At 43.2% G+C, this 27,689-nt stretch overlaps 2 protein-coding genes across 3 annotated transcripts; one reads left to right on the top strand and one right to left on the bottom strand.

The window, feature by feature from the left end:
* The first annotated feature begins 693 nt into the window (after positions 1 to 693).
* Positions 694 to 27,480, top strand: LOC121635540 (transcriptional-regulating factor 1-like). 2 transcript variants are annotated; one of them, XM_041978751.1, is made up of 15 exons: positions 694 to 924; positions 11,153 to 11,304; positions 13,192 to 14,342; positions 14,417 to 14,861; positions 14,959 to 15,209; positions 15,356 to 15,393; positions 15,485 to 15,587; positions 15,875 to 16,214; positions 16,286 to 16,361; positions 16,444 to 16,583; positions 16,670 to 16,773; positions 22,998 to 23,052; positions 23,155 to 23,240; positions 23,492 to 23,605; positions 26,998 to 27,480. In XM_041978751.1, exons 3-15 carry the CDS (start codon positions 13,293 to 13,295, stop codon positions 27,031 to 27,033), a joined length of 2,838 nt encoding a protein of 945 aa, XP_041834685.1. In that variant the 5' UTR covers positions 694 to 924; positions 11,153 to 11,304; positions 13,192 to 13,292; the 3' UTR covers positions 27,034 to 27,480. The 2 variants fall into 2 exon arrangements, with proteins under 2 accessions (XP_041834685.1, XP_041834686.1); XM_041978752.1 differs by lacking the exon at positions 694 to 924 and adding an exon at positions 10,912 to 10,975.
* lipt1 (lipoyltransferase 1) lies at positions 5,587 to 8,140 on the bottom strand. Its single transcript, XM_041978832.1, has 3 exons — positions 6,704 to 8,140; positions 6,412 to 6,633; positions 5,587 to 6,332 (listed from the first exon to the last, which is right to left on the bottom strand). The coding sequence occupies exons 1-3, from the start codon at positions 7,263 to 7,265 to the stop codon at positions 5,920 to 5,922; spliced, it is 1,197 nt and encodes a 398-aa protein (XP_041834766.1). The 5' UTR covers positions 7,266 to 8,140; the 3' UTR covers positions 5,587 to 5,919.
* Positions 27,481 to 27,689: the final 209 nt, after the last annotated feature.

Raw genomic sequence — 27,689 nt, 5'->3', positions numbered from 1 at the left:
ATGTAGAAATCGTTAATTACTGTGCCAGTGAAGTTGAACGCTGTTTATGATTTCTTAATAATACCACGGAGTGGCACATCTTGACTTTTCCTCTCCTCCCAGTAGGTACGCGTGGGACCAATCAGGAGCTTTGGCGCATGCGCTCTTCGTCTTCACAGTCCACCTTGAACCTAAACACATTCTTTGACAGAACAAAACTCAGCATTTTCTCATTACATACACCCGTTTTGTATCTTTGTAGGCTCTGTAATGTTTGACATTTTAAATTTGGATGACTTTAATCTGTAAATCTTTTATGGTCCTAATTTGACCTTGTGTACTACTTCAACTTTATTCTAATATGATTTAGATTCTTTAAATTTGCAAATAAATGTATATTTCACCCACTATGTTCTCAGCTTCTTTTCTTCTGTTTCTTTCACGTCCCGCTGGTTGACTTTCATTCAGCCTGACTTTGTTTCGACTCTTCTGGGGCCTGTTCCAGAAACTCTGAGTATGTTAACCCTGAGTTGGGGGAAACTGGGTTTTCCATCCAGAAAGCCAGGCAAGTATTACTGCAAGTCTGTTACCATGGTAACTGACTCCGTTGAGTAACCCTCCTCGCTGGCAGGTTCACAGTAAAAGAAACCGAGTGTCTGTTTGTCTCTTCCACCTGAAGCAGCTGTCAGACATGGGTTGTCAAGGCAACGCCATTGATAGAGTTATTTAGTAGAGAGGATGTTTCTCATTTCCTGATCGATATCTCACCAGCCGGCACCGTGTTGCAGTCTGACTCTCCAGCCGTACATGACGCACCGTGGACGTGAGACGACGCCACAGCTAGATTTCTGCTTACTTGTTAACTTCTGCAGTCATGATGGTGCCTGTCGGCCTCTCTGATCCTCCTGTGATGACGCTGCTTCAGTATATTTTAAACTATTACATGTGAGTGGATCTGAGTATTTATTGTTTCAACAGCAGTTTATTTTATTTATTTTTTGGACTGAATTAGTTAAACAGCGTTTGTTGAGGGTTTAAATTATTAGATGTAGAAACAGCCACAGAATATTTAATTTGTATATTAACTAGTGTGAAATAAAAGTTCAGCCATGGCCTACAATACGTTTCCTTTCTAAACCTAACTTTTAGTTGCCTACGTGTATGTTTTAAATTAAGATTTACTTTTAGCTTTTATTCTATTGCACAGTGGGGTGGTGGTTAGCACCGCACCTCATAACAAGGTCGCTGGTTCAATCCTCGGCTGGGGTTGGAAGCCTTTCTGTGTGGAATTTGCATGTTCTCCCCGTGCATGCGTGGGTTCTGTCCAGCTACTCTGGATTCCTCCCACCATCTAAAGACATGAAGTTAGGCTAACTGGTCTCTAAATCCTCCCTGGAAGTGGTGGTTTGTCTCTGTGCTGGCCCTGCGCCTCACACCTGTCAACAGAAGATGAAATTCTATCCACCCGTATTCCTACTGTTTTAATAAAGTTAAGTATTCAGTCAGTGGATTCAACCTTTCAGACTGACTCAGGTAGAAGTTTCCTCCATGATGTTTGCTTCTCCTCAGCAGCAGCAGGATTACCTCTTCGTATTGTTGGACAGCAAACATAAACTCATCTAATGTTCATTTCCGACCTCACAGCAGAGTTGAGCTCTACAGGAACTGGAGGAAGGCTCTGATAAAGACGAAGCTGAACTTAGCTTCCGATTCGCTAGTTAAGGGAAATTTTAAGGGACCCTTAAGTCAGAACGCGAGTGACTGTATTTCTCTGCTAACCCTCCGTTTTATTGATACTCAATGCCGTCAAACCTGTCTTAGATTATTCTACAGAGCCTACTGAATCTGAAAAACATAGTTTGTGATTTGTGAAACCTTTCTCTGATTTGTGAAAATGCAATAAAGGCAGATTTCACTCATTTTTCTGCCGTTTTTACTCACTATGCCTGGTCCAGATGTTATAATGTCACACTGAGTCAGGTCAAACCTGTCTTAGATTATTCTACAGAGTCTACTAAATCTGAAAAACATAGGTGAATCTGATTTAAGAAACCTTTATTGGATCGTTTTTACACAAGCCTCTCCATGTGATTCCTTATTTCCATCTCCATGGCCTCCATTTCACTAGAAAAAGAAATCATATTTTTTCACAGAGATTTTGGGCTATTTTTTAAAGGACATTTAAATGTTTCACTAACCTGTCATCCAGTGGTCCATGATCAACCTCTGCCACTGCGTCTTTTGTTGTCATGTTCCTTATTTCTTCCAAGGCCTTTACTGTCACCTTTGTTACAGGTATCATATCCCGATCATGCATCCATATTATTGTCAGTGTTATTATGCTCATACCTCTACATTTAAAAAGACACCTATTGACTAACCTCTGGCAACATCACAACAAGGATGTATTTAATCTTGTCATAGGACAGCATGGTGGAGACTTCATCTGAGATTTTTTCACAGTTATGAAGGAAGCCTGTCAGGTACTGAACTATCCTGTCCAGCTGTTGGTCATCAAACAATACTGGAACCCACTTTTGTGTAAATTCAAAGTTGCTGCTTCTCACCAGACACGACGGCCTGAAAAATAAATGTACTCAAACTTAACCGTACTGTTTGCTTGCTGGAGGTGGCGTGGTCATAGTGATGACATAATGATTAAGCGTTATGTGATGAACAAAAAGAAAAAGGCGTACCTGCAGTGTATCTTCTGCACCCTTTTGTTCCACCATGAACTTGACAAGCGCTTCATTTTTTTCTGAACGTTCAGCAGCAGCCTCTGCTGCCTTGTCCTTCAACAAAACATCAGTAAAATTATTTGTATAGAGCAATATATGAGAATATTGATATTATTATTATGCAAACACACTTGCTGATATATTCTCCATCTGCAACAACCTAAATTTCAGAATTTTAGACCGGAGATTAAGTGTTGATGCTTACCCTGACCATAACTGTGTGCCCAACATGGGACGTTGGACGCAACTTTTTGGGGATATTTTTCTCAGTAATTGTGTCTCCACTCCTGCGGTGCTGGCATTCTTGTAGGCCATCATAGAAATGCCATTTTTGGTCTGTACCCAGTTTGTGGAACGCCACAAAGTGATTTAAAGTACTCAGGCGATACGTCACAGCAGCTGGCTCATACCTACAAGGGACAAAATATATTTTGGGAAATGAGCAGTTTGTTTGTTTGTTGTTTGTATCATAATAAATCATGCCGATGCAGATTCTCAGTCATCCAGGTCATTCTCATTCAGAAGGTTGAAGCAAAGCATCTGGACTTTTCTTGAAAAAAAAATACCTTCCCTTAACAGAGGTGATGGACTTAGACATAATCTTTCCTCCACATGTAACACAGTACCGTCTTCTATTCTTTACAATGAAGCTGCTTGGAGGAGCAGAGAAACTCTACAAGTTAAGATGCCTCACTTTGACCTTTTGAATCATGATAAATCACAATTTTATTGAAAATAAGATTATCATGCAATAATTTAATGTGTATTAAACATATTTGGTAAACTTACTTTCCACAAAGTACTGTCACCAGATTTGGCAAGGCTGTAGGATATTGCTTTTTATATTTTGTCACTTGTAGGTATGAGCCAGCTGTTGTGACGTATCACCTGAGTACTTTGAACACAATAATCACTGAGAAAAATATCCTCAAAAAGTTGCGTCCAACGTCCCATGTTGGGCACACAGTTATGGTCAGGGTAAGCATAAACACTTAATCTCCGGTCTAAAATTCTGAAATTTAGGTTGTTGCAGATGGAGAATATATCAGCAAGTGTGTTTGCATAATAATAATATCAATATTCTCATATATTGCTCTATAGAAATAATTTTACTGATGTTTTGTTGTAGGACAAGGCAGCAGAGGCTGCTGCTGAACGTTCAGAAAAAAATGAAGCGCTTGTCAAGTTCATGGTGGAACAAAAGGGTGCAGAAGATACACTGCAGGTACGCCTTTTTCTTTTTGTTCATCACATAACGCTTAATCATTATGTCATCACTATGACCACGCCACCTCCAGCAAGCAAACAGTACGGTTAAGTTTGAGTACATTTATTTTTCAGGCCGTCGTGTCTGGTGAGAAGCAGCAACTTTGAATTTACACAAAAGTGGGTTCCAGTATTGTTTGATGACCAACAGCTGGACAGGATAGTTCAGTACCTGACAGGCTTCCTTCATAACTGTGAAAAAATCTCAGATGAAGTCTCCACCATGCTGTCCTATGACAAGATTAAATACATCCTTGTTGTGATGTTGCCAGAGGTTAGTCAATAGGTGCCTTTTTAAATGTAGAGGTATGAGCATAATAACACTGACAATAATATGGATGCATGATCGGGATATGATACCTGTAACAAAGGTGACAGTAAAGGCCTTGGAAGAAATAAGGAACATGACAACAAAAGACGCAGTGGCAGAGGTTGATCATGGACCACTGGATGACAGGTTAGTGAAACATTTAAATGTCCTTTAAAAAATAGCCCAAAATCTCTGTGAAAAAATATGATTTCTTTTTCTAGTGAAATGGAGGCCATGGAGATGGAAATAAGGAATCACATGGAGAGGCTTGTGTAAAAACGATCCAATAAAGGTTTCTTAAATCAGATTCACCTGTGTTTTTCAGATTCAGTAGGCTCTGTAGAATAATCTAAGACAGGTTTGACGGCATTGAGTATCAATAAAACGGAGGGTTAGCAGAGAAATACAGTCACTCGCGTTCTGACTTAAGGGTCCCTTAAAATTTCCCTTAACTAGCGAATCGGAAGCTAAGTTCAGCTTCGTCTGATAAAGGACCACCCTGCTGAGGTGACTGGATTACAGACCGGAGTATTATTTAGATTTTACTTCTGGAATGACTCATTTTTTAATGATCTCATTCATTGATATAAATTGAACTTTCTGGGTAAAATGATCTGACAGTACCCTGGGAGGAGAGGATCGAAGAGGAACATGAGCATAAGCTGAGGAAATATCAGTCCCTCATCTCCGAGAGCCATCAGAGGGGGTGGAGAGCCTGGAATAGACCGTGGAGGTCGGTTGCAGGGGCTTTTCTGGACAGTTATTCTGGAGAGCACTGGGGCTGCTTGGGGTCAGAGCAACCCATAAAAACCTGGTGAACGGCATCTCAAAGCAGGCTGAGACGGTATCCAGATGGCTGAGGGTAAAGAGGAGCGAGCAGCGGCTGGCAGAGCTGAATAAGGAAGGCTAAGAGGGCAGAGGGGGCAGTTCCGGGACGCTGGTTCTGCTGTCAAGCCCCATCATGGTTTCATGGGCCAGTTGACAAAACACCAGTAAAGTGGGGGGGGGGGACCTCTATGCTAGCCCCCCACATGAGGAGCAGGAGGCGGCTGCCATGTTGACCGTTTGTTTAGACATCCCATTAATTCACTAATTAGAAGAAAAAAATCTTTTTAAAATGCTAAATTATCACTAAAAATGAAAAAAGGGGATTTATCTGATTAATGAAGAAAAATCAGATTTTTATTATAAAATGATGAAATTAATTAAAAAAGAGAAGTATCCCATTCTGAAAAAATAAACATTTTTGTAAAATTAAATAAAAAGAAACAAGAGAAAAAATTTAAAAAATCATCTCATTCAGAAAATGTTTTATTAATGAAGAAAAAGGTTTTTTCCCCAGATTAATATAAACATTTGTACATTTCAACAGATTTCACTCAATACATTAATTTACTGAGGACACAGACGGCTGTAAATCTGCTCAGTTTTCACTGAGTCCTTCATGTGGGGTTCCTTGACGTGACGTTCTTTGACGTGACGTTCCTTGACGTGACGTTCCTTGACGTGACGTTCCTTGACGTGACGTTCCTTGACGTGACGTTCCTTGACATGAGGTTTCTTGCTGTGGCTGCAATACCGGCCTTCGCCTGCAGAGGGCGGCGATCTTCTGACCAGATTCTGGTCTCAGCCAATCACAGCCAGAACAGCCTCACACAGCTTCCTCAACCGTCCATGAAAGCGTCCTGTCTCTGATCTCAGCACCGTAGAGACAATGGCCGCCGCTCGGTGTGGACAGAACCTCTCTCCGACCAGCACGCTGCCCAGCTCGCCGCTCAGCTCTGGAGGAAGCCACTCTGAGGGCACGTCGACCTGGAACCTGTCCAGCCGTCCGTTCTTCACCTCCATGTGCAGCAGCGCGGAGCAGCGAGCGGCTGGCGGCTCGTCCGTCAGCTCCAGCGGCGTCTCAATGTTGAATTTGGGCGTCTTACCGAACGTCCAGTCCCAGCTGCGCAGCTCTGCCACCATGTTGCCCACGCCAGGGAACTGGGATTCGTCGGTGGGGTCAACGAAGACAGACGGAGAGCTCAGGTCAAACTCTGGGGTCAGAAAGGACATAAAGACATCGTGACCACACAACTCGTCTCCTTAACTGGAGGAAGCAGGACGGGGACACACCTGTGTTGTACTGATGCACCAGTCCCTCCAGTAGCTCCTCCCACTGCAGCAAGGGGGCGTGGTCTACCAGGTTGGTGACGGGTGAGGGGACGCTGGGTGTGGCGTTACTCTGGATCCCTGGACAGGAGGGGCGGAGCATGGTGGAGATGGCGGAGCTATCGGCTGAATAAAGCAGCGTGCAGTGGTGGTAGGACGACTTCCTGCTGAGTCTGGAGGCTGTCCCTGGAAACAAACGAGATGTAAACAAATAAACAACAGGACCGGCCTGTGTTCTCAGAGGACCGGGACCCACCGGAGATCTTGTAGAGTCCGTTCAGGAAAATGTCAAATCTATCGGTGGCCTGGACATCCAGTCCCGGTTGGAGCCGCCTCAGGGCCTCGGTGACAACCTTCAGGTTCCTCCGCCGGTCGTACGCCTTCCTGGAGGAGAAGAAGGTCAGGTTGAGGTTTCCCAGGTCGTGGTACACAGTCCCACCACCGCTCCGCCGCCGCGCCACAGGGATCCCCGCCTTCTTCATGGCCGGCAGGTTGCACTCGCTCCAGGGGTTCTGGTGGCGTCCGATGACCACGGCTGGCCGGTTCCTCCACAGCAGCAGGATCCTGCGCTGATCCAGGTCCAAGTGGGCGTCTATCCAGTCCTCCAGGGCCAGGTTCTGGTAAACGTCAGTGGACTGAGACTGAAGAACTAGCCCAGAACTGATGCTGGCAGAGTCCATGAAGAGGCAACGGGGACTGGTCTGGGCTCCGGCAGCTCCAGGTCCAGGTCTGAAGAGGTAGTAGAAACTGGTCTGGGCTCCAGAAGCTCCAGGTCCAGGTCTGAGGTGACCCAAGATCCCCCTGAGTGGTGGGATCATTGTGTTTCCTGTTGTCACCGCCACATTGGAAACATCTACAAGGAGAGATTTATTTTATTTTATTCATCCGTTCATTCATTTTCTGAACCCCTTTGTAGAATAAAGGGTGGAGGGGAAGGTAGAGCCTATCCCAGCAATTAGCAGGTGAGAGGCAGGTCCACCTGGACAGGTGACCAGTCCATCACAGGGCCAACACAGAGACAAACCACCACTCACTCTCAGGGAGGATTTAGACCAGGAGTTCCCAGCTCCGGTCCTCAAGGGCCACAATCCTGCAGGTTTTCGATGTGTCACCGCTCCAAAACCACCTGACTCAAACTGCTGAGTCATTGTGCAAAACATGACAGGCTGTTGGATCTATTTAATTTGAGTCAGGTGTGTTGAAGAAGGAAACATTGAAAATCTGCAGGACAGCGGCCCTGAGGACCGACTTTGGGCCCCCCTGTTTTAGAGAGACCAGTTAACCCCCCACCCCCAGCTGAGATTCGACCCAGAAACCTTGTTCTTGTGAGGCTGCAAAGATTTATTTGTCTTTATTAATTTAAATTGAACCTGCCACCACTGAACTATTCATCTAAAGTTTATAACAATGAAGACTTTTTTATACATAAAACTATAATTTATTCAACCTGTTCTTAACTGGTTCAGGTCCTGTTTAGAAGACTGGAGCTATTTAGTTCCTATCGGCAGCTATGAATCCGAGCGAGTCTCTGTGACTGTGGAGTCCCTCAGGGGTCAGTTCCTGGACCTCTTCTGTTCATCTTGTATCTGCTCCCTTTGGGTCAAATATTACAGAAGTTTAACGTGAATCGTCACAATTATGCAGATGATTCCCACATCAAAGCTTCACCAAGAAGCTTCTTACCAGCTCAGAACTTCCCAGTGAGACCAGTAAACATCTGCAGCTCATCCAGATGTTGCTGCTGGAGTTTAAACCAGAACTAAGAGATCACATCACACCAGTTTTACCATCTTTATACTGGTTTCCAGTTTACACTGGTTTCCAGTTTATACTGGTTTCCAGTTTACATTGGTTTCTGGTTTATACTGGTTTCCAGTTTACACTGGTTTCCGGTTTATAGTGGTTTCTGGTTTATACTGGTTTCCAGTTTATACTGGTTTCCGGTTTATACTGGTTTCTGGTTTATACTGGTTTCCAGTTTACTCTGGTTTCCGGTTTATACTGGTTTCTGGTTTATACTGGTTTCTGGTTCATACTGGTTTCCAGTCACAGAATAGAACAGAACGGTTCGGGTCCAGAATTCATCTGATACGTTCAGAGAATATAAACCCAGCAGAGCTCTGAGATCCAGAAACTCTGGTCACATAGTCCACACCAGGGTCCAGACCAGGGTCCAGACCAGGTTCCAGACCAGAGTCCAGACCATGGTCCAAGCCAGATTCTAGACTAGCTTCCAGACCAGAGTCCAGACCAGGGACCAGAGTAAACATGGAGAAGCAGCTGTTCTGCTGCAGATGAAACTTTCTCCAAACGTAGACACTTTAAATCCAGATTAAACTTTTCTGTTCTCATGAAATCTGCTCGCTGACCTTTAACTGATCTGCTTTTAATCATTTTAATGTCATTTATGATTTTATTGTAATTTTATTGTGACTTTTGCGCCATCTTTGATGCTTTTATTGTTTTATGAAAAGCCCTTTGAATCGTGCTGGACATGAAATGTGCTGCAGAAATAAACAGTTTGTTTGTGTGGCTGTGTGTGTGTTCATGGCTGGATTGGTGATGTAGTTTACTGAATGGCATGTTATAAAAAAACAGACCAAAAACCTGAATCCGTCTTCATTACCTGATTATTATGCTGACTGGATTTAATATCTAGATGTTTTACCAGTTCACTCTCTGATCCACAACTCACAAATTCATTCATATTTAATTCATCTACCTTCTTAAACTCATCCAACCCAAACAGCGCCAACATTATATAAAAAACATGCAGCACTTTAACACTTTATAACATATAAAATTATATGAAAAATGCTGCGCTTTAACACGTTTTAACATAGAAAAGTATATAAACAAAACGATGCACTTTACCATCAGTTAAAGTGTTTGGATAACACTTGTTTTATTATTATTATTTTTTAACTCATAGCTTATATCTAACTCTGTTGGGCTACTTTTGTCTCATAATGTACATTTACTGTTTTTCTTCAAAAATATTTTAATGAATATTTATGTTTACCCTGCTGGGTTACTGTTTGTTTTTAATACTTGTTTCTTCATTAATCTGTTTTACTTTATAATGCATCTTAATCGCCTGTTACTTGTTATGTTATCTCTGCATATTCCGGGTTTTATGTATTTCGTACTGTTGAAATTTGGTTGTCTTTGCTCTGCTCTAGACGTGTTTGTTTAAATAAAGTTTTTCTTTTTTTAGAAGAAAAAATGTAACGAGGAAAGCTAGCATTAGCTTTAGCCTTCTTCTTTGTCCTCGCGCAGTAACTGAAAACCGAGCCGAAGTTTTCTTTAATTTCGCGTAGACAAACTACCGTAACAAACCCCTGACCTCCGGTTGTTAACAGGACTGAAACCGACTGCTGACCTGGATCAGAGGAGAACTAGTCCGGCTGGTCCGGACTGCCGCGACTGCAGGGACACGCACTGACCTACTACTTCCGCCCCAAACCTTCAAAATAAAAGCAGACATATTGTCAGAATTTTTTTTAGCTGTTATTTTACCAATTTAGAAATGATCATAATTGTGAAAACATACAACTATAATAATAATAATAATGACAACGACAAAAACAACAACAACAACAATAATGATAATAATAATAATAATAATTGTTTATTACATTTGTGTATATAACTTAATTAATTTATTTTGAATGATTTTTGTTTCTTGTGTTTTCATACTGTGAAACTATAATAATGTAAATCTTTTTATATCACTGATGCTTTTTATGTATTAATATTTTGGGTCAGCTCCCACTCTTTTCAAAGGTGTTGAATAAATATAAAACACTTCTCCAGCTATGTTAATAACAAAATAGAAAACTGGTCTGATTCTTTCAGCTGTGGCAAAGCTGGATCAGAATTAGTGGTTCCTAGTGGTTGTTTTCTCCTGACAGTTGCAGCTTAAGTAATACAAAATACTTTAATCCAGTGTTTAATATATGTTGAATAATTCATTTGGTTTGTGGATGTGTCGTGTATGGATGCTGCTCTGATAATTGAAAAGTTAATTGGATGGCAGAACAGAGCCGTTCTATGTCCAAACGTTTATTCTCAACAAAAGTATAATTTCAAATGACGCCATTTCCGGTTTTCCGCTGGCCTTGCATATCACGTGGTCTAACTTGGTCCATCACTAAGAAAGTGCTCTAATGCCTGCCTACCTAACAGCATTTTCTAATAGAAGTTTTTTTTTCTGTGATTATAAAAGAAACTCCGAGTAAATTAAATAATTTCCATTTGAACTTTTTCGAAGGTTATTCAGGTTCAATCCTGACCTAACATCTCAGCCCTTCACGGAAATAAACGACATTAAAACAAATATAAAAAATACTTTAACTTTACATGAAACATTATGTAAAAATGTGTCTGGTCTTAGATTTAAAACAAAAGTAAACTTGACTTTGCTCAGTCTTATGTTCTCAGCAGCTCTATAAATAAATGAAGTCAGGCTTTGCAGGAAGATCTAAATAAGAAGAAGAAACCCAAATAAAAAGGTGAAAACAAACAGGTAAAACAGCTTTGAATGATTATGTGATTACTGGATGATTAAGAACTAGAGTAAAAAGGAAAACACCGACTGTGCTGCTTTGGTCACTGTCACAGTTTAAACTTCGTTTGCTGTCTTTTAAAATATAACTTGACATATTTTCCAATCTTTAATCGTATTTCTTCTTTTATGTTTAAGCCCTTTTGTCTTTTAAACCTCTAAACTCGTCATCATGAGGAAGAAGTAGAGAGAGGAACAGCATGTGACCACATCCTGACAACACAAGAACACACAAATACACACCAGTACACGCAGTCGGAGTCAGGACTTCGGAGTCGGTGCTGCTTCAGGTGAGACCTCATTTACATTTACATACCATTTACAGCCTGTTTCAACCTGAAGCGGTAGTTTTAATAATCATTGTCTATCACATACAACGTGTCAAATCTGTAGATTTACAAACAGTTTTATGGTCTACTTGATCATATCAGAAAGGTTTAGGAGGAAGGCAGAAGATGAGAACACGCCTGTATCAGATGAAGAAGAAAAGTTGCTTCCTAAAAGAAAAACCCCTGAAATGTTAAACATTTTTACCATCTGGTTCTGAATCGATAAGATAAATGCAAAAATCCAGATGTGAAAAGTGGAATTAATGTGAAACACAGTTTTACATGAAGGAGCTGTTTCTTTAAGAGGCAGCAAGTTTAAATCATCTCTGGTGTCAATTTTTAGACATGTCCTGTTATCACACATTCACACTTAGTCATACAGATACATACAGCTGCTGTGTGGTCTGCACGTCAGCAGTAAAACCAGATCGGCTCAGATAAGTTCAGCTAAAGTTTCCACCAAACACCACCCAGCCTGGAGAAGCCGCTTTAAAACACGGGGACATCAACCAGCAGCAAACACCAAGGAGAGATTAAGCAGGTCACATATGAAACTTAACACTTAAAATCTTAATATCTGTACCTAAAATGTCAGAAAGGGACTTTTCTATTAACAACATGCTGCGAGCCACAGATCTGACCACATATGAAAGAGATTACAAATAAAGGTGTCCATGGAAAGATGACAGCCATATGGCGTCAGCAGATCAGGTCTAGATTCTGGACCACAACCGGGGTGGCTCATATTGCATCAGCAGATCAGGTCTAGATTCTGGACCAGAACCGGGGTGGCTCATATTGCATCAGCAGATCAGGTCTAGATTCTGGACCAGAACCGGGGTGGCTGTAGAGGTGTGAGGACCGGAGTGAAGTGCTCCTTTTTGTGGTCTTGATGAGGACAGCATCGGGATTAGTTGCAGATGTCTCAGTGATTTTTAGAGACCTGTAAAAACTCCGTTACAGTAGTCTGGACTAGTGGAAGCAGATGCTAAAGAGGTTTTCCTGCATCATGCCGAACCATCAGTCCTCGTGGTGGAGATGTCTTTGCTGTGGGAAGAAGCTGCAGCAGCTCCTGGATAGAGTGAATGCTGAAGAGATGGTTTGATGAAAATAAACTCACACTGAATGTAAGTAAAACAAAATGAAACCAGGATTTCTGGATTGTTGGTTGGTTTTAACATGACTGACTGAAGCTGCACACTAATTTTTGGACACTCATCTTTGGTTCCAAACACAATAATTTCAGATTTATGTTTTTTTAGATGAAGAAAATTCTGAGAACATCCAGGTATTGATTTGGCTGAGACATGAACTGAAGCTTTTCTGGGGCCAAAGTCCTTTGGTGAGACAGTAATAAAGAACTGAGAGTTGTCAGCATAATTATGATCAGATTTTTTGGTTTGTTTCCATGATCTGGCTCAGCAAGGTAGAGCGGTCGACTCGTGACCCGAGGGTTGCCGGTTCGATCCTCGGCCAAGTCGAGTTCATGTCGAGGTGTCCTTGGGCAAGACACCAAACCCCTAATTGTTCCTGATGGGTTGTGGTTGAGGGCCTTGCATGAGAAGCCTTGGGAAACGCCACGTCATCTTTGTTTGAGTAAATCTATAGTTACCAACAGACACGAAGTAGTTCCTATCTGTAAGTAGGATTTAAGACCATACAGGACCAGACCAAGTCCCATCCAAATTTCCAGTCAGTCTAACAGGATTAAAAATGATATGTGTCCACACAGAGACAGAAACCCCTGCAGGGTGTCCACACAAGGTCAATAATTGACTCAATGTTCACCTACAGGATCATGAAAGATCTCTGAATGTTGCTAACCAAACTTCCTTTATGTCCCTGCAGATTCCCATGAGGATGGCATCCAAATAAAACACAGCCTTATAAAATAATGCCAATCAACCCACACACAGTCAGAGTCAACAGGTGTGTGCACACATGACATCATGTCTGACTTGTGGACATTGTCACCATCGTCTGCCCATCCCATCGTCCATCAATCCTCTCTGTCCCACTCACTTCCTGCCTTCTCCTTCCCTTCCCTTTCCCCACAGTTAACCCAGACTCACGTATCCCCCTTTCAGTTTCCTCAACCCCAGGTAACCTCCCCTCACCTCCACCAATCCCAGGTAACCTCCCCTCACCTCCACCAACCCCAGGTAACCTCCCCTCACCTCCACCAATCCCAGGTAACCTCCCCTCACCTCCACCAACCCCAGGTAACCTCCCCTCACCTCCACCAACCCCAGGTAACCTCCCCTCACCTCCACCAATCCCAGGTAACCTCCCCTCACCTCCACCAACCCCAGGTAACCTCCCCTCACCTCCACCAATCCCAGGTAACCTCCCCTCACCTCCACCAACCCCAGGTAACCTCCCCTCACCTCCACCAACCCCAGGTAACCTCCCCTCACCACCACCAATCCCAGGTAACTTCCCCTCACCTCCACCAATCCCAGATAATGTCCCCTCACCTCCATCAATCCCAGGTAACCTACCCTCACCTCCAACAAACCCAGGTAACCTCCCTTCACCTCCATCAATCCCAGGTAACCTCCCTTCACCTCCATCAATCCCAGGTAACCTCCCCTCACCTCCATCAACCCCAGGCAACCTCCCCTCACCTCCATCAACCCCAGGTAACCTCCCCTCACCTCCATCAACCCCAGGCAACCTCCCCTCACCTCCATCAACCACAGGTAACCTCCCCTCACCTCCTCCACACCCAACTAATGTCCCCTTGCCTTAATCCACAGACGCATGTATCATCCTCCCTACCTCTCTATAAGTCCCAGGTAACCTCCCCTCACCACCTTGCCCCTCCTCTGATACACTCTGCTGTTCTCCCCCATACCAATGTTACCTCCCCTCATCTTATGTCCCAGCAACTCCTCTTAAACCAAAGTCCTGATCCAGAATTAGATTATACAAACTGGAACAAGTATGAGTCCTCTGACCTCTCTGACTATCTCAGTGGGAACAGTTTCTCATACCAGGTAAGAAGAACCATCTTTGTTAGCTCTGAAGTTCATTAAGCCCTGATAACATCTATGTCTCTGATCTTAAACAGAACCAGCCAACAGCTCACCTGGACCACCACCTACAGGCCCAGAACCAGTTCAGCACTGGTGACAACCACAGAGATGAATTAGAAAACCCAAACAAACCCTATAATGCTCATACACCTCATGTCAGTGACATACAGCTGAGTGACATGCCCGGTTTGGGTCAGCACACCTGGGGGCATCTGGTGCCAACCATGTCCCAGCAGCAGTGCTCTCCTCTGGGCTCTGTATCAGATGGCAATGCTGTGGGGAGATGGAACTCCATAGACTTAAGCTCGTTATCTGCTCAGGACTTTCCCAGCAACCAATTTTTTCATGAAGGTTACCACGACAACAATGGCCCAGAGCCTTTCTCCAGCCCCACAACCCCTGGTCCAAGTCCTCATTACCCTCAAATCCCAGCAGTCTCCAGTCCAGGACCTCAAATGCATCCCAGGACAAAGAAGACAGGTTCTCAGACACAAACATCCATACATCTGAACAGTGACTATGCCTACGACTGTGGTCTAAAATAGTAAACAGTGCTACCTTCTGGGCTCTAATACAGGTCAGCAACTCCCACTTGAGGCAAGCAAACAGTTCCTCCTGAGTCAAACTGAACCAGTTCAGGAAATGATGGGCCTCCATAGAACTACCGGTAGCTCTGGGACCAGTTTCTCTCCTGAGGAAAGAGGGCAGAAAGTCAGCAGTGCTGGTCCACCTCTGGGTCCTGCTGCTGGGATGACCCCTATAGAGGAGTATGAAGGGGGAAGAAGAGGTGGAAGAAGAGGAAGAGATTTTCAATCACCCTCAACTTGGGTTTGTTTTTATTCTACTCATGTTGTTTTGAAAGAAAGTGAGGAAATATGAAAAAATATGGAAAAATAAGATAAGTATAATGTATGTGATCAGATACAGTAAGCGGACAATACATTATTCTAACGGTTTATTTTCTGGTGAAACAGGTGCAACCGAGAAGCAGCACTGAGACTCGGGATTCAAGGTAACCTGAGTTATGGTAATAATGAGAATGATCATGGTTTTGGATGAGGTTTCTCTTGAGATTCTGCTGTGTGTGTTTGTGTGTGTTTTAGGCTGCTGTGCACAGTGTGCAAACGTGACTTCAGGAGCCTGCCAGCATTAAATGGTCACATGCGTTCCCACAGTGGTTTCAGGTCTCCTGTACTGGTGAAAAAGGTCCATATTAACACAGAATAAGTGTTTTTTTATGCTTTTTTGACACTGAAATGAGCTACATTTAAATGTGTACAGGGAGATAGTGTTTAAACCAAATCTAAGTCTTAAAACTTACTGGTATACTTGTGAGGACCAGCTTTATTCCTCATAATGGCTGCAACACACTTTGATCCCCAAAATATAATTTACTATAATTTTAACAAACATACTCTGTCAGAAAGAAGTGGCTGCTGAATGGCACAACAGTGCAAACTGCATGCCAGGTCTTAACTCTCCCCTCTCTTTAGGACATTTCCCCACCTGCTCAAAACCCTGTCTCCATAGTGATGCCAGTCTCTGTGCCCGTCCAAAGCAGAGGCATGTCTTTGGTTCGTGGGGGTGGACAGAGGAGATGCAGCATCCTCCCTCTCGTCACCAGAGGCTCTGTGCTGTATCGCAGCATGATGCGCCTGGAGGAGAAGGAGGGGGACGCTCCTAAGGCCACAGAGGGCGGTGTGGTAGTTAATGCTGGTAGTGCAGGTCATTACACCCCTCCTCCAATGTTATGTCCCTTGAGAGCAGGGCCGGGGCTGTACTGCTCCCTCACCACCAGGGAGCAGCAGAGAGTCCATGCTGTTCAGTTACACAGTAAGTCTTGTTAATTCTGAACAGTGACCAGCAACGCTGACGCAGAGTTAAGATGTGTCTGTGTTTGACAGATGGATTAGATGATCCCGTTGCCAAGACAACAGCTTGTCCTCCCCCTGGAACACTAGCATCAGGAGTCATCACACCGTATGTACTGACCGCTTATTGGCTGAATAGTCTATTTCATTCATTCTCTGGTTGCCTGATAACCCATGGCTGTCAATCACAGGCGCATCAATTTGGGACGGAGTTTCCAGGCTGAGATCCCGCTGCTACAGGACAGAACATATACTGTCTCTGATTCCCACAATGCACTGCTTCTATGGATGCCATGGGACAAGCTAAAGCATCCATTGAATCAAGAGAGAGGTCTGCATATAGACAGATGGACAGAAATATTTTAATAATCAGGTTATTTTTACTAAGTCTGACTGTTTCACTTTTTATTCCTTCAGTTGAGTCTCTCCTGACGATGGCTCGGTCCAGTGTGGTGCCTGGGGGCGGGGCCAGTCCAGAGCATGTCCTCAACATCCTATCAACGAGCAAAGGAGATTTCCTGGTAAGATTTGATTGATTATTCGGTTGTAAAATGTCACCTCTATATGAGTTGGATTTAAAAACAATGTCTCTCACCACATTCATGGCCCCTAAATAATCAGACCTGAGTCTCCAACATCTGCACAGCACCAATAATTTAGAGAAGACGTTTCCTTGCTTCTTTTTGATGTTTCACTCATACTTGATATCTGAACCTGATCTGTCTTCATAGATGGCTGTCTGATGACTAGTAGATTTTACAGCTGTGTGACTAACAAACACCATTAATACTGAAAAGTTATAGGAAATAGGAAAGACACCCTCAAACCCCCTGAGTGTGATGCTCTCAAATCCATCCATAAAGTGAGCCAGCTCATCTTTTTCTAGCTGATCACCTCCATGTCTCGCTGCCATAATTTACTTATAAATTTTACTTTTTAAGGTGTGTGTAATAATTTCTTTGTGGGCCACATGTGGTGGTCATGTGGCTGAAATTCAGCAGCTACACTCACATTTATTCAACGCTGTAAGTCAAGCCCACATTTGGGCCAAAACCTCTTTGCTATCTGGGTCCGTGGTGCTTGCAACAGTAACAGTGGGAAACCCTGCAGGAAGAGGGCAAAGAGACACCGCGGAAAATGCGTTGGAGTACCTCTCAGACTAAGGGGTGACCACACCAACCTTCACTTACTAACATTTTACTTACAAACTTACAGTCATGGAGAATAAACTGGACAACCTCATGGCCTGAGTATGGTTATGATACTGCATCAGAGATCCCCACCTGCTTTGTTTCTCCAAAACATTGCTCACTCCTGTGGTTCAAGATCGAGCTGTGAGGTTGCCTGACTCATTCTCTGTGTTCTGTACGGGTAGAACTACCTAGCTGAAAATCCAAAGGTGATAACCCTCTATCCTCACAGGTCATGAAGGTGTTTGTATCATGACCAACAACAGATCCATGAAATGTAGATTCTTTCCCGTTCTTGCTTTCCTCGCCTAGAGCCCCCTTCCATTAACTCAGATTGGTCATCACCATGGCTGAATATCTCACACCCTAGCCGAGCATAGGTACTGCTTTGTCTACACTACATAATGTGCTTACGTATTGTCAGTACAAACATCCAGACGCCGCTTTAATTGTGATGGAGGACTTTAACAAAGCCAAGCCCAGGTAAGTCAAACTAAATATTTACCAACACGTGACCTGCCCAACAAGAAAAAAACAGCATGCTCGACCACTGCTACACTCAGTTTAAGTAGGAATACAAGACAGGCCTGCAACCTGATTTTGGGGAAAGTGACCACAAGGCCATCTTTCTGATCTCAGAATGTAAACAAAAGCAGACCAGAGAAGCACCAGGCAGGCAAAGTGCTGGTCTTCCCAATCAGAGGCCACGCTACAGGACGCAATCAATGATGTCGCCTAAGATGTTCTACGGTGAAACTCAGCTGATGTCAATGAGCTTCATTAGTATTTTAGTTGACCTGATCATCCTCACTGTCACCATTAAGATTTTCCTAAACCAGAAACCATGGGTTGACTGCTCTGCTCGAGGTGCGGTGAATGCCCAAACTGTGGCTTACAAAGAGGGAAGGAGGAGCGGCGCCATGAGTGTCTATAAAGAGAAAGGTTATGAAGTGCATGGCACTGTGAAAGAGGCCAAATGCTTGTACCTGGAGCGGGTGGAAACTCACTTCCTGGAGAGATGATGACTGTTCTTTATAACTTTGGTCTAATTCACCATGTTAAAAAAAAAACGAGAACAGAGGACACTTTCTGGATCTGGTCATCTCTAAAGGTCTGAATATTTCCCAGGTTGTGGTGATGGATGTGGATCTGTCTGATCATTCCTGTGTTTTCTTTGAGATGCTGTTATTGTCAACAAAAAGCCCAAACAGAGGTTATTAAGAAATGGTACATTATTGAAAATACCAGCTTTCTCTCCATCACCCCCTCCCCTGGCCTTCAGCTGCAGATTCAGCATTATTGATGTCATTGCTCCCACCAAGGTGGATAGTGATCGCTGCCAAAAAGAGAGCTCAATGGAAAAATGCCACGCTGGTAAGGGCTGAAAAAGCAGAATGTGGAAAAGCTGAACGCAGGTGGCAGAAAACAAAGCTGCAGGTTCACTATAAGATCTATAAAGAGAGACTGAGGATTTATATTCTAGAGCTGAGAAATGCAGACCATCTTTCTTTTCTGACATCATTGCTAAGAACAGCAAAAATGTTTGTGCCTGGCTCGAGATCGCTGGTCATCTGACATCCTGCCAACCATGTTTTTAGAGTTAGTTTTCAATGCACTTGTTATTGCTTACTGCACCCCGCTGTACTGCTTTAAATGTTTCATGAAAAGCACTTTAAACTGTCTAGTATATGAAATGTGCTGTACAAATAAACCTGCCTTGCCTTCCATCTCAGACTCGCTTCGCTTACAAACTATGCATTGTTGCTGACTACAGAGGTATAAAAAAAACCACCATTCTAAGGCCTGATTCTTTGAGCTCAACTCCCTCTATGCCCAGTTCCAGAACAGCTCCTCCTCCACTAGAAACAACCTTTTACTGGAGGGTGATGACTGTGTCAACACATGAGGTACGCAGGTATCTGAACCGTGTGAACACCAAGAAATTGGCTAGTCCTGGTGACATCTCAGGTCGTCTTCTAAGAAGTTGTGCAGACCAGCTGACCGACGAGTTCACCAGCATCTTCAATGAGTATGGCTCACGCCACTGTACCTGCCTGCCTCAAGAGATCCACCATTGTTCCTGTGCCAAAGCCCGATAACCCTCCATCCTCACAGGTCATGAAGGTGTTTGAGAAGCTCATCAAAGTCTCCATCTGCTTGTCCATCTCCTTCTTTTTTGACCCTTTGCACTGGAGAACTGCAACGGGCGGGAATTCCAGGGGGATCTTCCACAAACCTCGCGGGATCGGGCAGGATTCACACAGCCACGGGTGGGAGCAGGCAGTCAGACCAAAACACGTCGGGTCCCGCCTCCTGTACATGTCCTGATGGACTCACAGACAACAGCATGTGGGACAGAAAAGCAGATGATGAGTGGTAGGGAGAAGTTGATGGGCAAGATGAAGTCAGTTGAAAGTAAAATAAGAGATGCTGCATTCAAAGTGCAAGCTAGCAAAAGTGGCAAGTCAGACGTTTTGAGTGACTTTCAAATATGGATGAAGATGGGAACGAAGCCTTCTTTTTAAACCTCTGCACTGTTTGCAGGGTGGCCAGCTAGTAGCGTAGGTCACATGACCCAGGGTGGCCTGTGTGGGTTGTCAGTCAAAGCTTCGCTCAGTGTGCTATGGTCTGGAAAAATCCCTCATAAATTGTAATGAGAAGATCATCTTCAGAACTTGAATTAAAAAACTCAGGACTCGTGGGAATCCCTTGGGCGGTCTGGTGAAGGGAGTCCAGAGAGAGTCCTGAGGAAGTCCCATGGGAGTCCCATGGGAGTCCCATGGGAGTCCCGTGGGAGCGAGCAGGGAGGCTTCGGGATCAGAACTGAAAATCCTGTCCTGTGCAGGTCTCTACTCTGCAGTTCACCTACCATCCACACAGTCCCAGAGATGATGCCTTTACACCAAGCGGCAACCTCCGCCTGTAAAATGTGAAGCCTATGCAGAAGTGCAAAAAATTGCAGTTCACCACTCATCCGCTAGGGGCTGGCTCCAAAACAGAGTAAATCCCCATAGACTCCCATGTTAAAAAGACCAACTTATCACAGAAATAAACATGTTTAAAGCCTGGTACGAAAATTAATTTTAGGATTAATAGGTCAAGTTTACCTTCATGACACCTGTGAGGGGAGTGAATTTTTTTCTAACTCTTCCATTTGGATGTCTTTTAATCTTGAAATTCTGCATAATTAGGGGCGTGTCCTTTTGATTGACAGGTATCCAATATCCGCGGCAAGAAGGGAGAGTGCAGCATAACCGTGGTTTTTAGCCGGCTAACAGTGCGCCTTAGCTTTAGCCCACTTACCTCTGTTTGCTGGTTAACTACCGTTTCTCGAGGTTAGCTCAGTTAGCTCTTTGCTGCAGGCAGCTTGGAGTTTGATGGGTGTCAGTAATCCACCCCCACCTTCACAGTCCCCCTCTCAGCTCCACCTCTTTGCCCACTTTGGATTTTCTTCAGAAACCTACAGATGTCGTCTGCTCTGTGCAGAAGACAGACAGCATTTTGTCTATCTTCTGAATCATTTACGTACATGATTTATTCTGATTCAGGGCTCTTGTGGATGCATATCCCGACAGAGCAAACAGCGTAGTACTACTGGAAACCATGGGGGCAGTGTTGAGCAGTATAGCTAACGTGCAACCAGCAAAAGGAACAAAGAAGAAGTTACAATATTTGGCAGCACAGACAACCTTCGTCTGCTGTGCTGCCATTTTTATGTCTCTTTCTGATAATGAACATCTTCATGATCTCTTCCACCGTTGCCATGTTTGCTGTTGCTCGAAACTGATGTCAGAACTCAGAGGTGAGCGCTTAATTCTGCACTGCCATCTAGGGAATGTATTGGCTAAAAGCCAACAACGTAAGAGATGCATGAAAGCATGAGGACAAAAACGTTGAAATTGACAGTTAATTACATATGTAAAGGGAGCAGAAATGGGCCTTCAGACAGACCCCCGGTGGTCAGGGTGATCAGCAGTGTTTCAGGCTCCATCACTCTCAGCACTGGAGTTCCACATGGATGTGTCCTGAGCTCCCTGCTGTACACCCTTTACAACCATGACTGTGTGGCTGTTTACAGCTCCAACTCCAGTGTGAAATTTGCTGATGGCACAGTGGTGTTTGGTCTCATCTCCAAAGATGAGCTGGCCTACACAAAGGAGATGGAGATCCTGGAGATATGGTGCCAGTATAACAACCTCTAGCTAAATGTCAGCAAAACCAAGAAGCTGAAGCACCACCTCCTTTGTCTGTGGTGCTCCAGTTAAGAGGATGAGGGACATCAAATACTTCGGTGTGCAGCTGGAGGATATCCTCAACTGGACCACCTACATACAGGCCTGGGTCAGGAACGCAAGATGTCGGTTTTACTACTTGAGGCAGAGACAGATCCTCGGGCCATATTAAACCACCACAAAAAGGCAAAAAAGGGGGACCGGAGGGTGTGCTTGAATTACAGGGAGATCACACTCCTCAGCCTCCATGGTAAGGTCTACTCAGGTGTGCTGGAGAGGAGGGTCCATCGGATAGTCAAAGCTCGGATTGAGGAGGAGCAGTGTGGGTTTCGTCCCGGTCGTGGAACAGTGGACCAGCTCTACACCCTTCTATAGGGTCTTGGAGGAGGCATGGGAGTTCGCTCAACCATTCTACATGTGCTGTGTAGTCTTGGAGAAGGAGTTTGACCGTGTTCCCGGGGACTCCTGTAGGGGGTTCTCTGGGAGTATGGAGTGTCGAACTCCCTTGTACGAGCTGTCCGGTCCCTGTACAACCGGTGGCAGAGCTTGGTCCGCATTGCCGGCAGTAAATCAGAATCTTTTCTAATGAGGGTTGGACTCCGCCAAGGCTACCCTTTGTCACCGATTCTGTTCATAACTTTTATGGACAGAATTTCTGTGTTGAGGGGATCCAGTTTGGTGGCCTCAGGATTGGGTCTTTGCAGATGATGTCGTTCTGTTGGCTTCATCGGGCCATTATTGTCAGCTCTCACTGGAGCGATTTGTAGCCGAGTGTGAAGCAGTTGGGATGAGAATCAGCACCTCCAAATCCAAGACCATGGTCCTCAGCCGGAAAAGGGTGGAGTGTTTTCTCCGGGTCGGCAATGAGGTCCTGTCCCAAGTTCATGTATCTAAGGTCTTGTTTATGAATGAGGGAAGAATGGAGTTTGAGATCAACAGGTGGATCGGTGGCAAAACCACCAGAAAGAGAAAAAACATCACAATGGCAATCAAAACCACCACAAAGAAATAAAAAAGACCAAAGACAAGCAAAACCACCACAAAGAAATAAAAAAGACCAAAGACAAGCAAAACCACCACAAAGAAATGAAAAAGACCACAAAGACAAGCAAAACCACCACAAAGACAAAAAGATCCCTGCATTTTGGTTAGAAGACAGCACTGCCCTTGTGAAAACTTTTTTCATGTAAATATGTAGTCAGTTAAATGTAAAAATTTAAATCAGAACTGGCCTAAAACACCTCCAGGACCGCATGAAGCAGCAATGTCGTACTGATTGGCTGTTGTTACATCATTCAGTGGTTTTTCTTTCTTTTCCTTCAGTTCACGTTGGAGAAGCTACTGACGACTCCTGAAACCTCCGAGAACAACCAAACAGGTCAGCTTTAACTCATTCATCCAACCTTATAAAGATTTCCCCCCATAGACCTGTTCTTTTCTCCCAGATGAAACTAAAATTTACACAACATATGAATTATAGTTGTGAAGTGGAGCCCAGCAGAGAAGAAGCTGCTGGTGAAATCTCTGAAGCTTCATCAAAAAGACTTCGCCAGCATCCAGAAAGCAGTAAGTCTGAACCTCTGTCGGTCTGTCCTGGAATTTACTGCTGATTATCAGAAAGTAAGGGCTGACAACTCTCAGAATTATTTGCCACTTATAAAATACAAATACACTGCCTAAATTGTCAGAAACATCTTTAAAATATTCTTATATTTAACTTATGACCTGATGCTCCATGTGTCTTTAAAGGTTACACAAAGCACCACTTTGGAAGTTTGAATGTCAGATCTGATTTCTTAATATGTGTATGTGATCAGGTTCAGACCAAGTCTCTCTCTGAGTGTGTCGAGTTTTATTATCTCTGGAAGAAGAAACTGAGCCTGAGTATGAGGACCCAAGCCAGCCTGACCGTCACTCTGCCAGACCCAAATGTAAGAAACGCCATTCCATAACAAACAAGACAAAAAGAAAGAGACAAATAGATTTATAATCTGTATTCACACAGAAAAATGACAGTAGTTGTAGGTCTTTCACACCTAAAATCATACTTTATTTCATTTGTAAATTGGCCATATTTTGATAGTAACCTCTAGTTTTTGTGAAACTGTACGAGCAGAAAGCCCCAACGTACATGTTTATGTTTGTGTTCTAATGGCTGTAATAATTTAGAATAGAAATAATTTGTTAATCCCTTGGGAGAGCCCTCGGGGAAATTTGATTTGATGAAATTTAAACATTAACATTAAAAAAGATGCAAACTCCTTCATATTTTAGACAGATAGTTAATGCTTCTTTACTTATTAGTATTTTATTGTTGTAACCATGACAACAAAGATTCCTTGACCAACAAGTAGTCCTTATTATAACCACAGTTAGTTTGTTTTCTGCTTCTGGGGCCTGGCGAAGTACGTGATTGTCTTTTATTTGTTCCTAACTTGGGACTTGGTGGGACTGTCTTGGGATCTGACATGACTTGATCTTTTTGGAGACAACTTTGGACTTGGTGACTCTCTCAGGATCTTACTAGGAACTTATTGACTTATTTTCTTGGAAGCTAACTAGGGATTTGAGGAGCTTGTCTCTGGACTTGCTATGCATTCTTGGGAAGTGGATAGGGACATGTTGGCCTTGTCTTGTTGGCTAATTTGGGAATTATTGACCTTGTATTGACTTGGAAACTGGTGACTTGTCTCGGGAAGTAACTTGGAACATACTGACCTGGTCTTTGGAGCTGACAAGGGACTTGAAGGCCTTATCTTGGAACCTAACTGAACTTGTTGATTTTATCCTAGAACATGACTCTGCTCTGGCTGACCTTGTCTTGGAACCCATGTTGGACCTTAGTGATCTCACTTTGGGACCTCATTCTGTACTTGTTGTCTTAGTCTTGGGAGCTGACTTCAGTAAGCCTGATCGTGTGGGGATCAGCTACGCTTTAAAGTGAATCACGTATTGTTATTTGTGTGAGTATATTTTGTTTTGCTAAAAGGACCAAAGGGTTTCTGTAGTAAGTCTGGGTTTTCTAACGGATGTCCACTGGTTATTTGGAAACTCCCCCTTCAGGCTTGGTGAACTATCAGTAACTAAAGATGTAGTCTGGGTTCCCACACATTTGATTGGCTCAGTGTTTTAGGTCAGTGAGCACAAGTGAAACTAAAGGCTGAGTGAATAAAACCCACTGAAACCAAATTCCTGTTATCTCTCCACATACACCCCATACACTAGACAGACGCAGCGAAACACACACCGGACGCCCACTTCCTGCGAGATGTTTTTAACAAGCTGTGACATGACATTTCAAATAGCCAACAAGTTATATGTGTGTGCGTGCGGTTGTACTTCAGTAGAGTTTCTTTTTCCATCAAGGTCATTTAAATTTGTTTAGCTGCAACTTCTTTGTTCCCTTTCTGCTCTTTTATATTTACATTCAGTTGTTCCACTGGAAGTTAGAATAGCTGAATTTTGGGTTTTGATTGTCAGACTGAGAAAGTTTACTTTGCTTCATGTTACTCATCAGTCTTTTCTTTAGCATCACACTGATGAGAGAAAGAGAAAAAAAATCTGTATTTGTCAGAAAATATCTTCCAACACACACCCTGAAATTAGTCTTCTGCTTTTCACTTGTGACACTAGAGCAGTGGGTTGCTGTTGTTCCGGTGCTGGGGGCCCAGTTGGGGAATTACAGGCCTTGCTCAGGGGCCCACAGTGGTTCCCCTGTCAAACCAAACCCACCCATTTATAAGGACTTGTGTGTATTGTTACTGTTAACAAACCAAGACTGGCTTGGCATCCAATTCAAAGCTCTGCTTCAGGCTTACAAAACAATAATCCAAACGGCTCCGGTTTACCTCCACCCTTAATCCAGAGCTACACTCCCCCTCCACAGTTAGAGAAAGACGACTAGTGCTCCCACCACAAGGTGGCGCCACATCAGTAGCTAGACTCTTCTCCTCTGTTGTTCCCTGGTGGTGGAACGATCTACCAAACTCCGTCCGATCTGAGTCCTTTTCTACTTTTAAGAGCAAACTAAAGACTCAGTTGTTTAAGGAGTATTTCCACACTTAGCTTAACTCTTCTACTCAGAATGATTTAGAAAGATTTATCCAGCTTGACTCAACCAAGTACCGAATAAGCTGCATGCACTTATGCCCAAGATGATGTTGTTCGATGAAAGCGTGATCTTGTATTTAAACTAAATGACCCTGTAGAGGCAAAAAGTTACTCTGTCAAGGATGAGGAGTCTGGTTCTGAAGTGAAAAATGATTACAAGTTTATTGAACACAGGATTAAAATATAAAGAATAGAAAGAGTAGAATTGTAATTCGAGAGACTGTTCAGAGGTCTGACAGCACAGAGATCTGAAGAGAATCTGATAAGAAACACACAGGCAGCATCTTTTAAGCAGACTGATCACGTCACAGCAGATCATATATCTTGTGAGATAAAAACAAAGAGATTGTTTGTTCCTCACACAGGATTAGACACTTCAGCAAACCTAATGAGCTTTTGCATTTATTGAGCACATAAACAACCCCAGTGACATTAAGGCAGGATGCCCTGCTGGGTCATCCTGAAGGTATCTGGCTAGTATCAGATAAGTCACACAGGTCAGTGTGAACTGCTCTAAGGAAATGCATCAACTTTAAGATAGCCACAGGCTACTCAGCATTAATCTCTGTTACCAAGAACTTAAACAATCTGTTTACCTTGAGAGTGATCAGTATAACACAATATTAAAGTGAATATATGAAATTTCCACAACAACCCACAAGAAAAAAAATAAATAAATAAAAATAAATAAATAAATAAAGAATATATATGTATATATAAACATATATATATATATATATAAATATATATATATATATATATATAGACAGCACCTGGGTCCAACTGGACTCAAAGCAGTCTGGCTACAACGTAATGATGACGTCCCATCTTGTTTGAATTCTTGCTTGTGTTCTTACTCTCGGGCAAAAACCTCCTATGTCCTAAACTGTTATTTTTCAAGAAATGAATAAAACTGCATGGTTTTTGTATAATTGGACATAATGTGATCAAACTTGGTATTGTGTTTTACATCATATATCTTTGGTTAAATATTTGTATAACTACAGACATAAAGGGTGACCAATACTACTGATAGTAGTAGTACCAACAGTACTGATTTATGAAGAAAAAAAAACATTACGAATTTTGGAGATGGGAGGTTTTTGCCCGACAGCTTTGGATCAAAGTGTCTGCTAAATGACTGTAGAACAGAGTAGAATAGATAGAGCAGGTGATATAACACGCTCATGTCTTTATCTTTGTCTTTCTTCAGGACCAACGATCGTCTAAGTCTCAGGAAGCATCGTGAAGTGCTGGACCTTCAGCTTCTAGCACAACACACTACTTGCCAGCAAAGAACACAAATGCATTCACAGATTTACATTTTATCCCGAAGGCTTGAACGTTGTGTAACGTGTGTTTCACAAATCCAAATGTCAGCCATGGTGTATCAATACAATGTTGTTAAATGTTAAAAACTCAGCAGGAAACGTCTGTCCAGCTGTTCTAGACTGTTGCACATTTTCAGCACAGTTTGTTCTTTTTATGGTAAGTTAATAAACCCACAGCAGGACAAGCAAAGTTCTTACTGGAGATTGTGGTAAACAAACAGCCCGAGACTTCAGGTTCACGGTTTTGGGAAATTGCTTTTTGTCCTTAATCCTCTCAGTCCTCCTTGTTTTGTGCCTCAGGTCACTGCTGCTGAACAGAGCTCTGCTTATTGCTGCCTGAATAAAAAATAAAAATAACCAGCACACCTCAGGCTTTCTGTCTGACTTCCTACGTCAGTATTGTCCTTCTTTCAGTCATCCTCAGAAACTATTTGATTTTTATAAAGTATCACAAATGAAAGTGAAGCCTCTACATGTGATGACAGCGCTCAAACTCAAAGGGGCTAAATGGGGGTGAGGTTCACAGTCATGTCACGATAAATGAGACACTGGCCAAGACCAGAAAAACCAGCAA

The sequence above is a fragment of the Melanotaenia boesemani genome, chromosome 24 (genome assembly GCF_017639745.1).
Source record: "Melanotaenia boesemani isolate fMelBoe1 chromosome 24, fMelBoe1.pri, whole genome shotgun sequence".
Lineage (NCBI taxonomy): Eukaryota > Metazoa > Chordata > Actinopteri > Atheriniformes > Melanotaeniidae > Melanotaenia > Melanotaenia boesemani.
Note: the sequence above shows the minus strand (reverse complement) of the source record. Positions and strands in the feature narration are given on the sequence as shown.

Excerpts from the sequence above, each read along its gene's own strand:
- lipt1 (XM_041978832.1), bottom strand. The coding sequence starts at position 7,265 with ATGATCCCACCACTCAGGGGGATCTTGGGTCACCTCAGACCTGGACCT. Across the intron at positions 6,634-6,703 it reads CGGACTCTACAAGATCTCCG|GGACAGCCTCCAGACTCAGC; the intron begins GTGGGTCCCGGT and ends GTTTGTTTCCAG. Across the intron at positions 6,333-6,411 it reads GGTGCATCAGTACAACACAG|AGTTTGACCTGAGCTCTCCG; the intron begins GTGTGTCCCCGT and ends TTCTGACCCCAG.
- LOC121635540 (XM_041978751.1), top strand. The coding sequence starts at position 13,293 with ATGTCTGACTTGTGGACATTGTCACCATCGTCTGCCCATCCCATCGTC. Across the intron at positions 15,394-15,484 it reads ACTGAGACTCGGGATTCAAG|GCTGCTGTGCACAGTGTGCA; the intron begins GTAACCTGAGTT and ends TGTGTGTTTTAG. Across the intron at positions 15,588-15,874 it reads CTCCTGTACTGGTGAAAAAG|GACATTTCCCCACCTGCTCA; the intron begins GTCCATATTAAC and ends CCCTCTCTTTAG.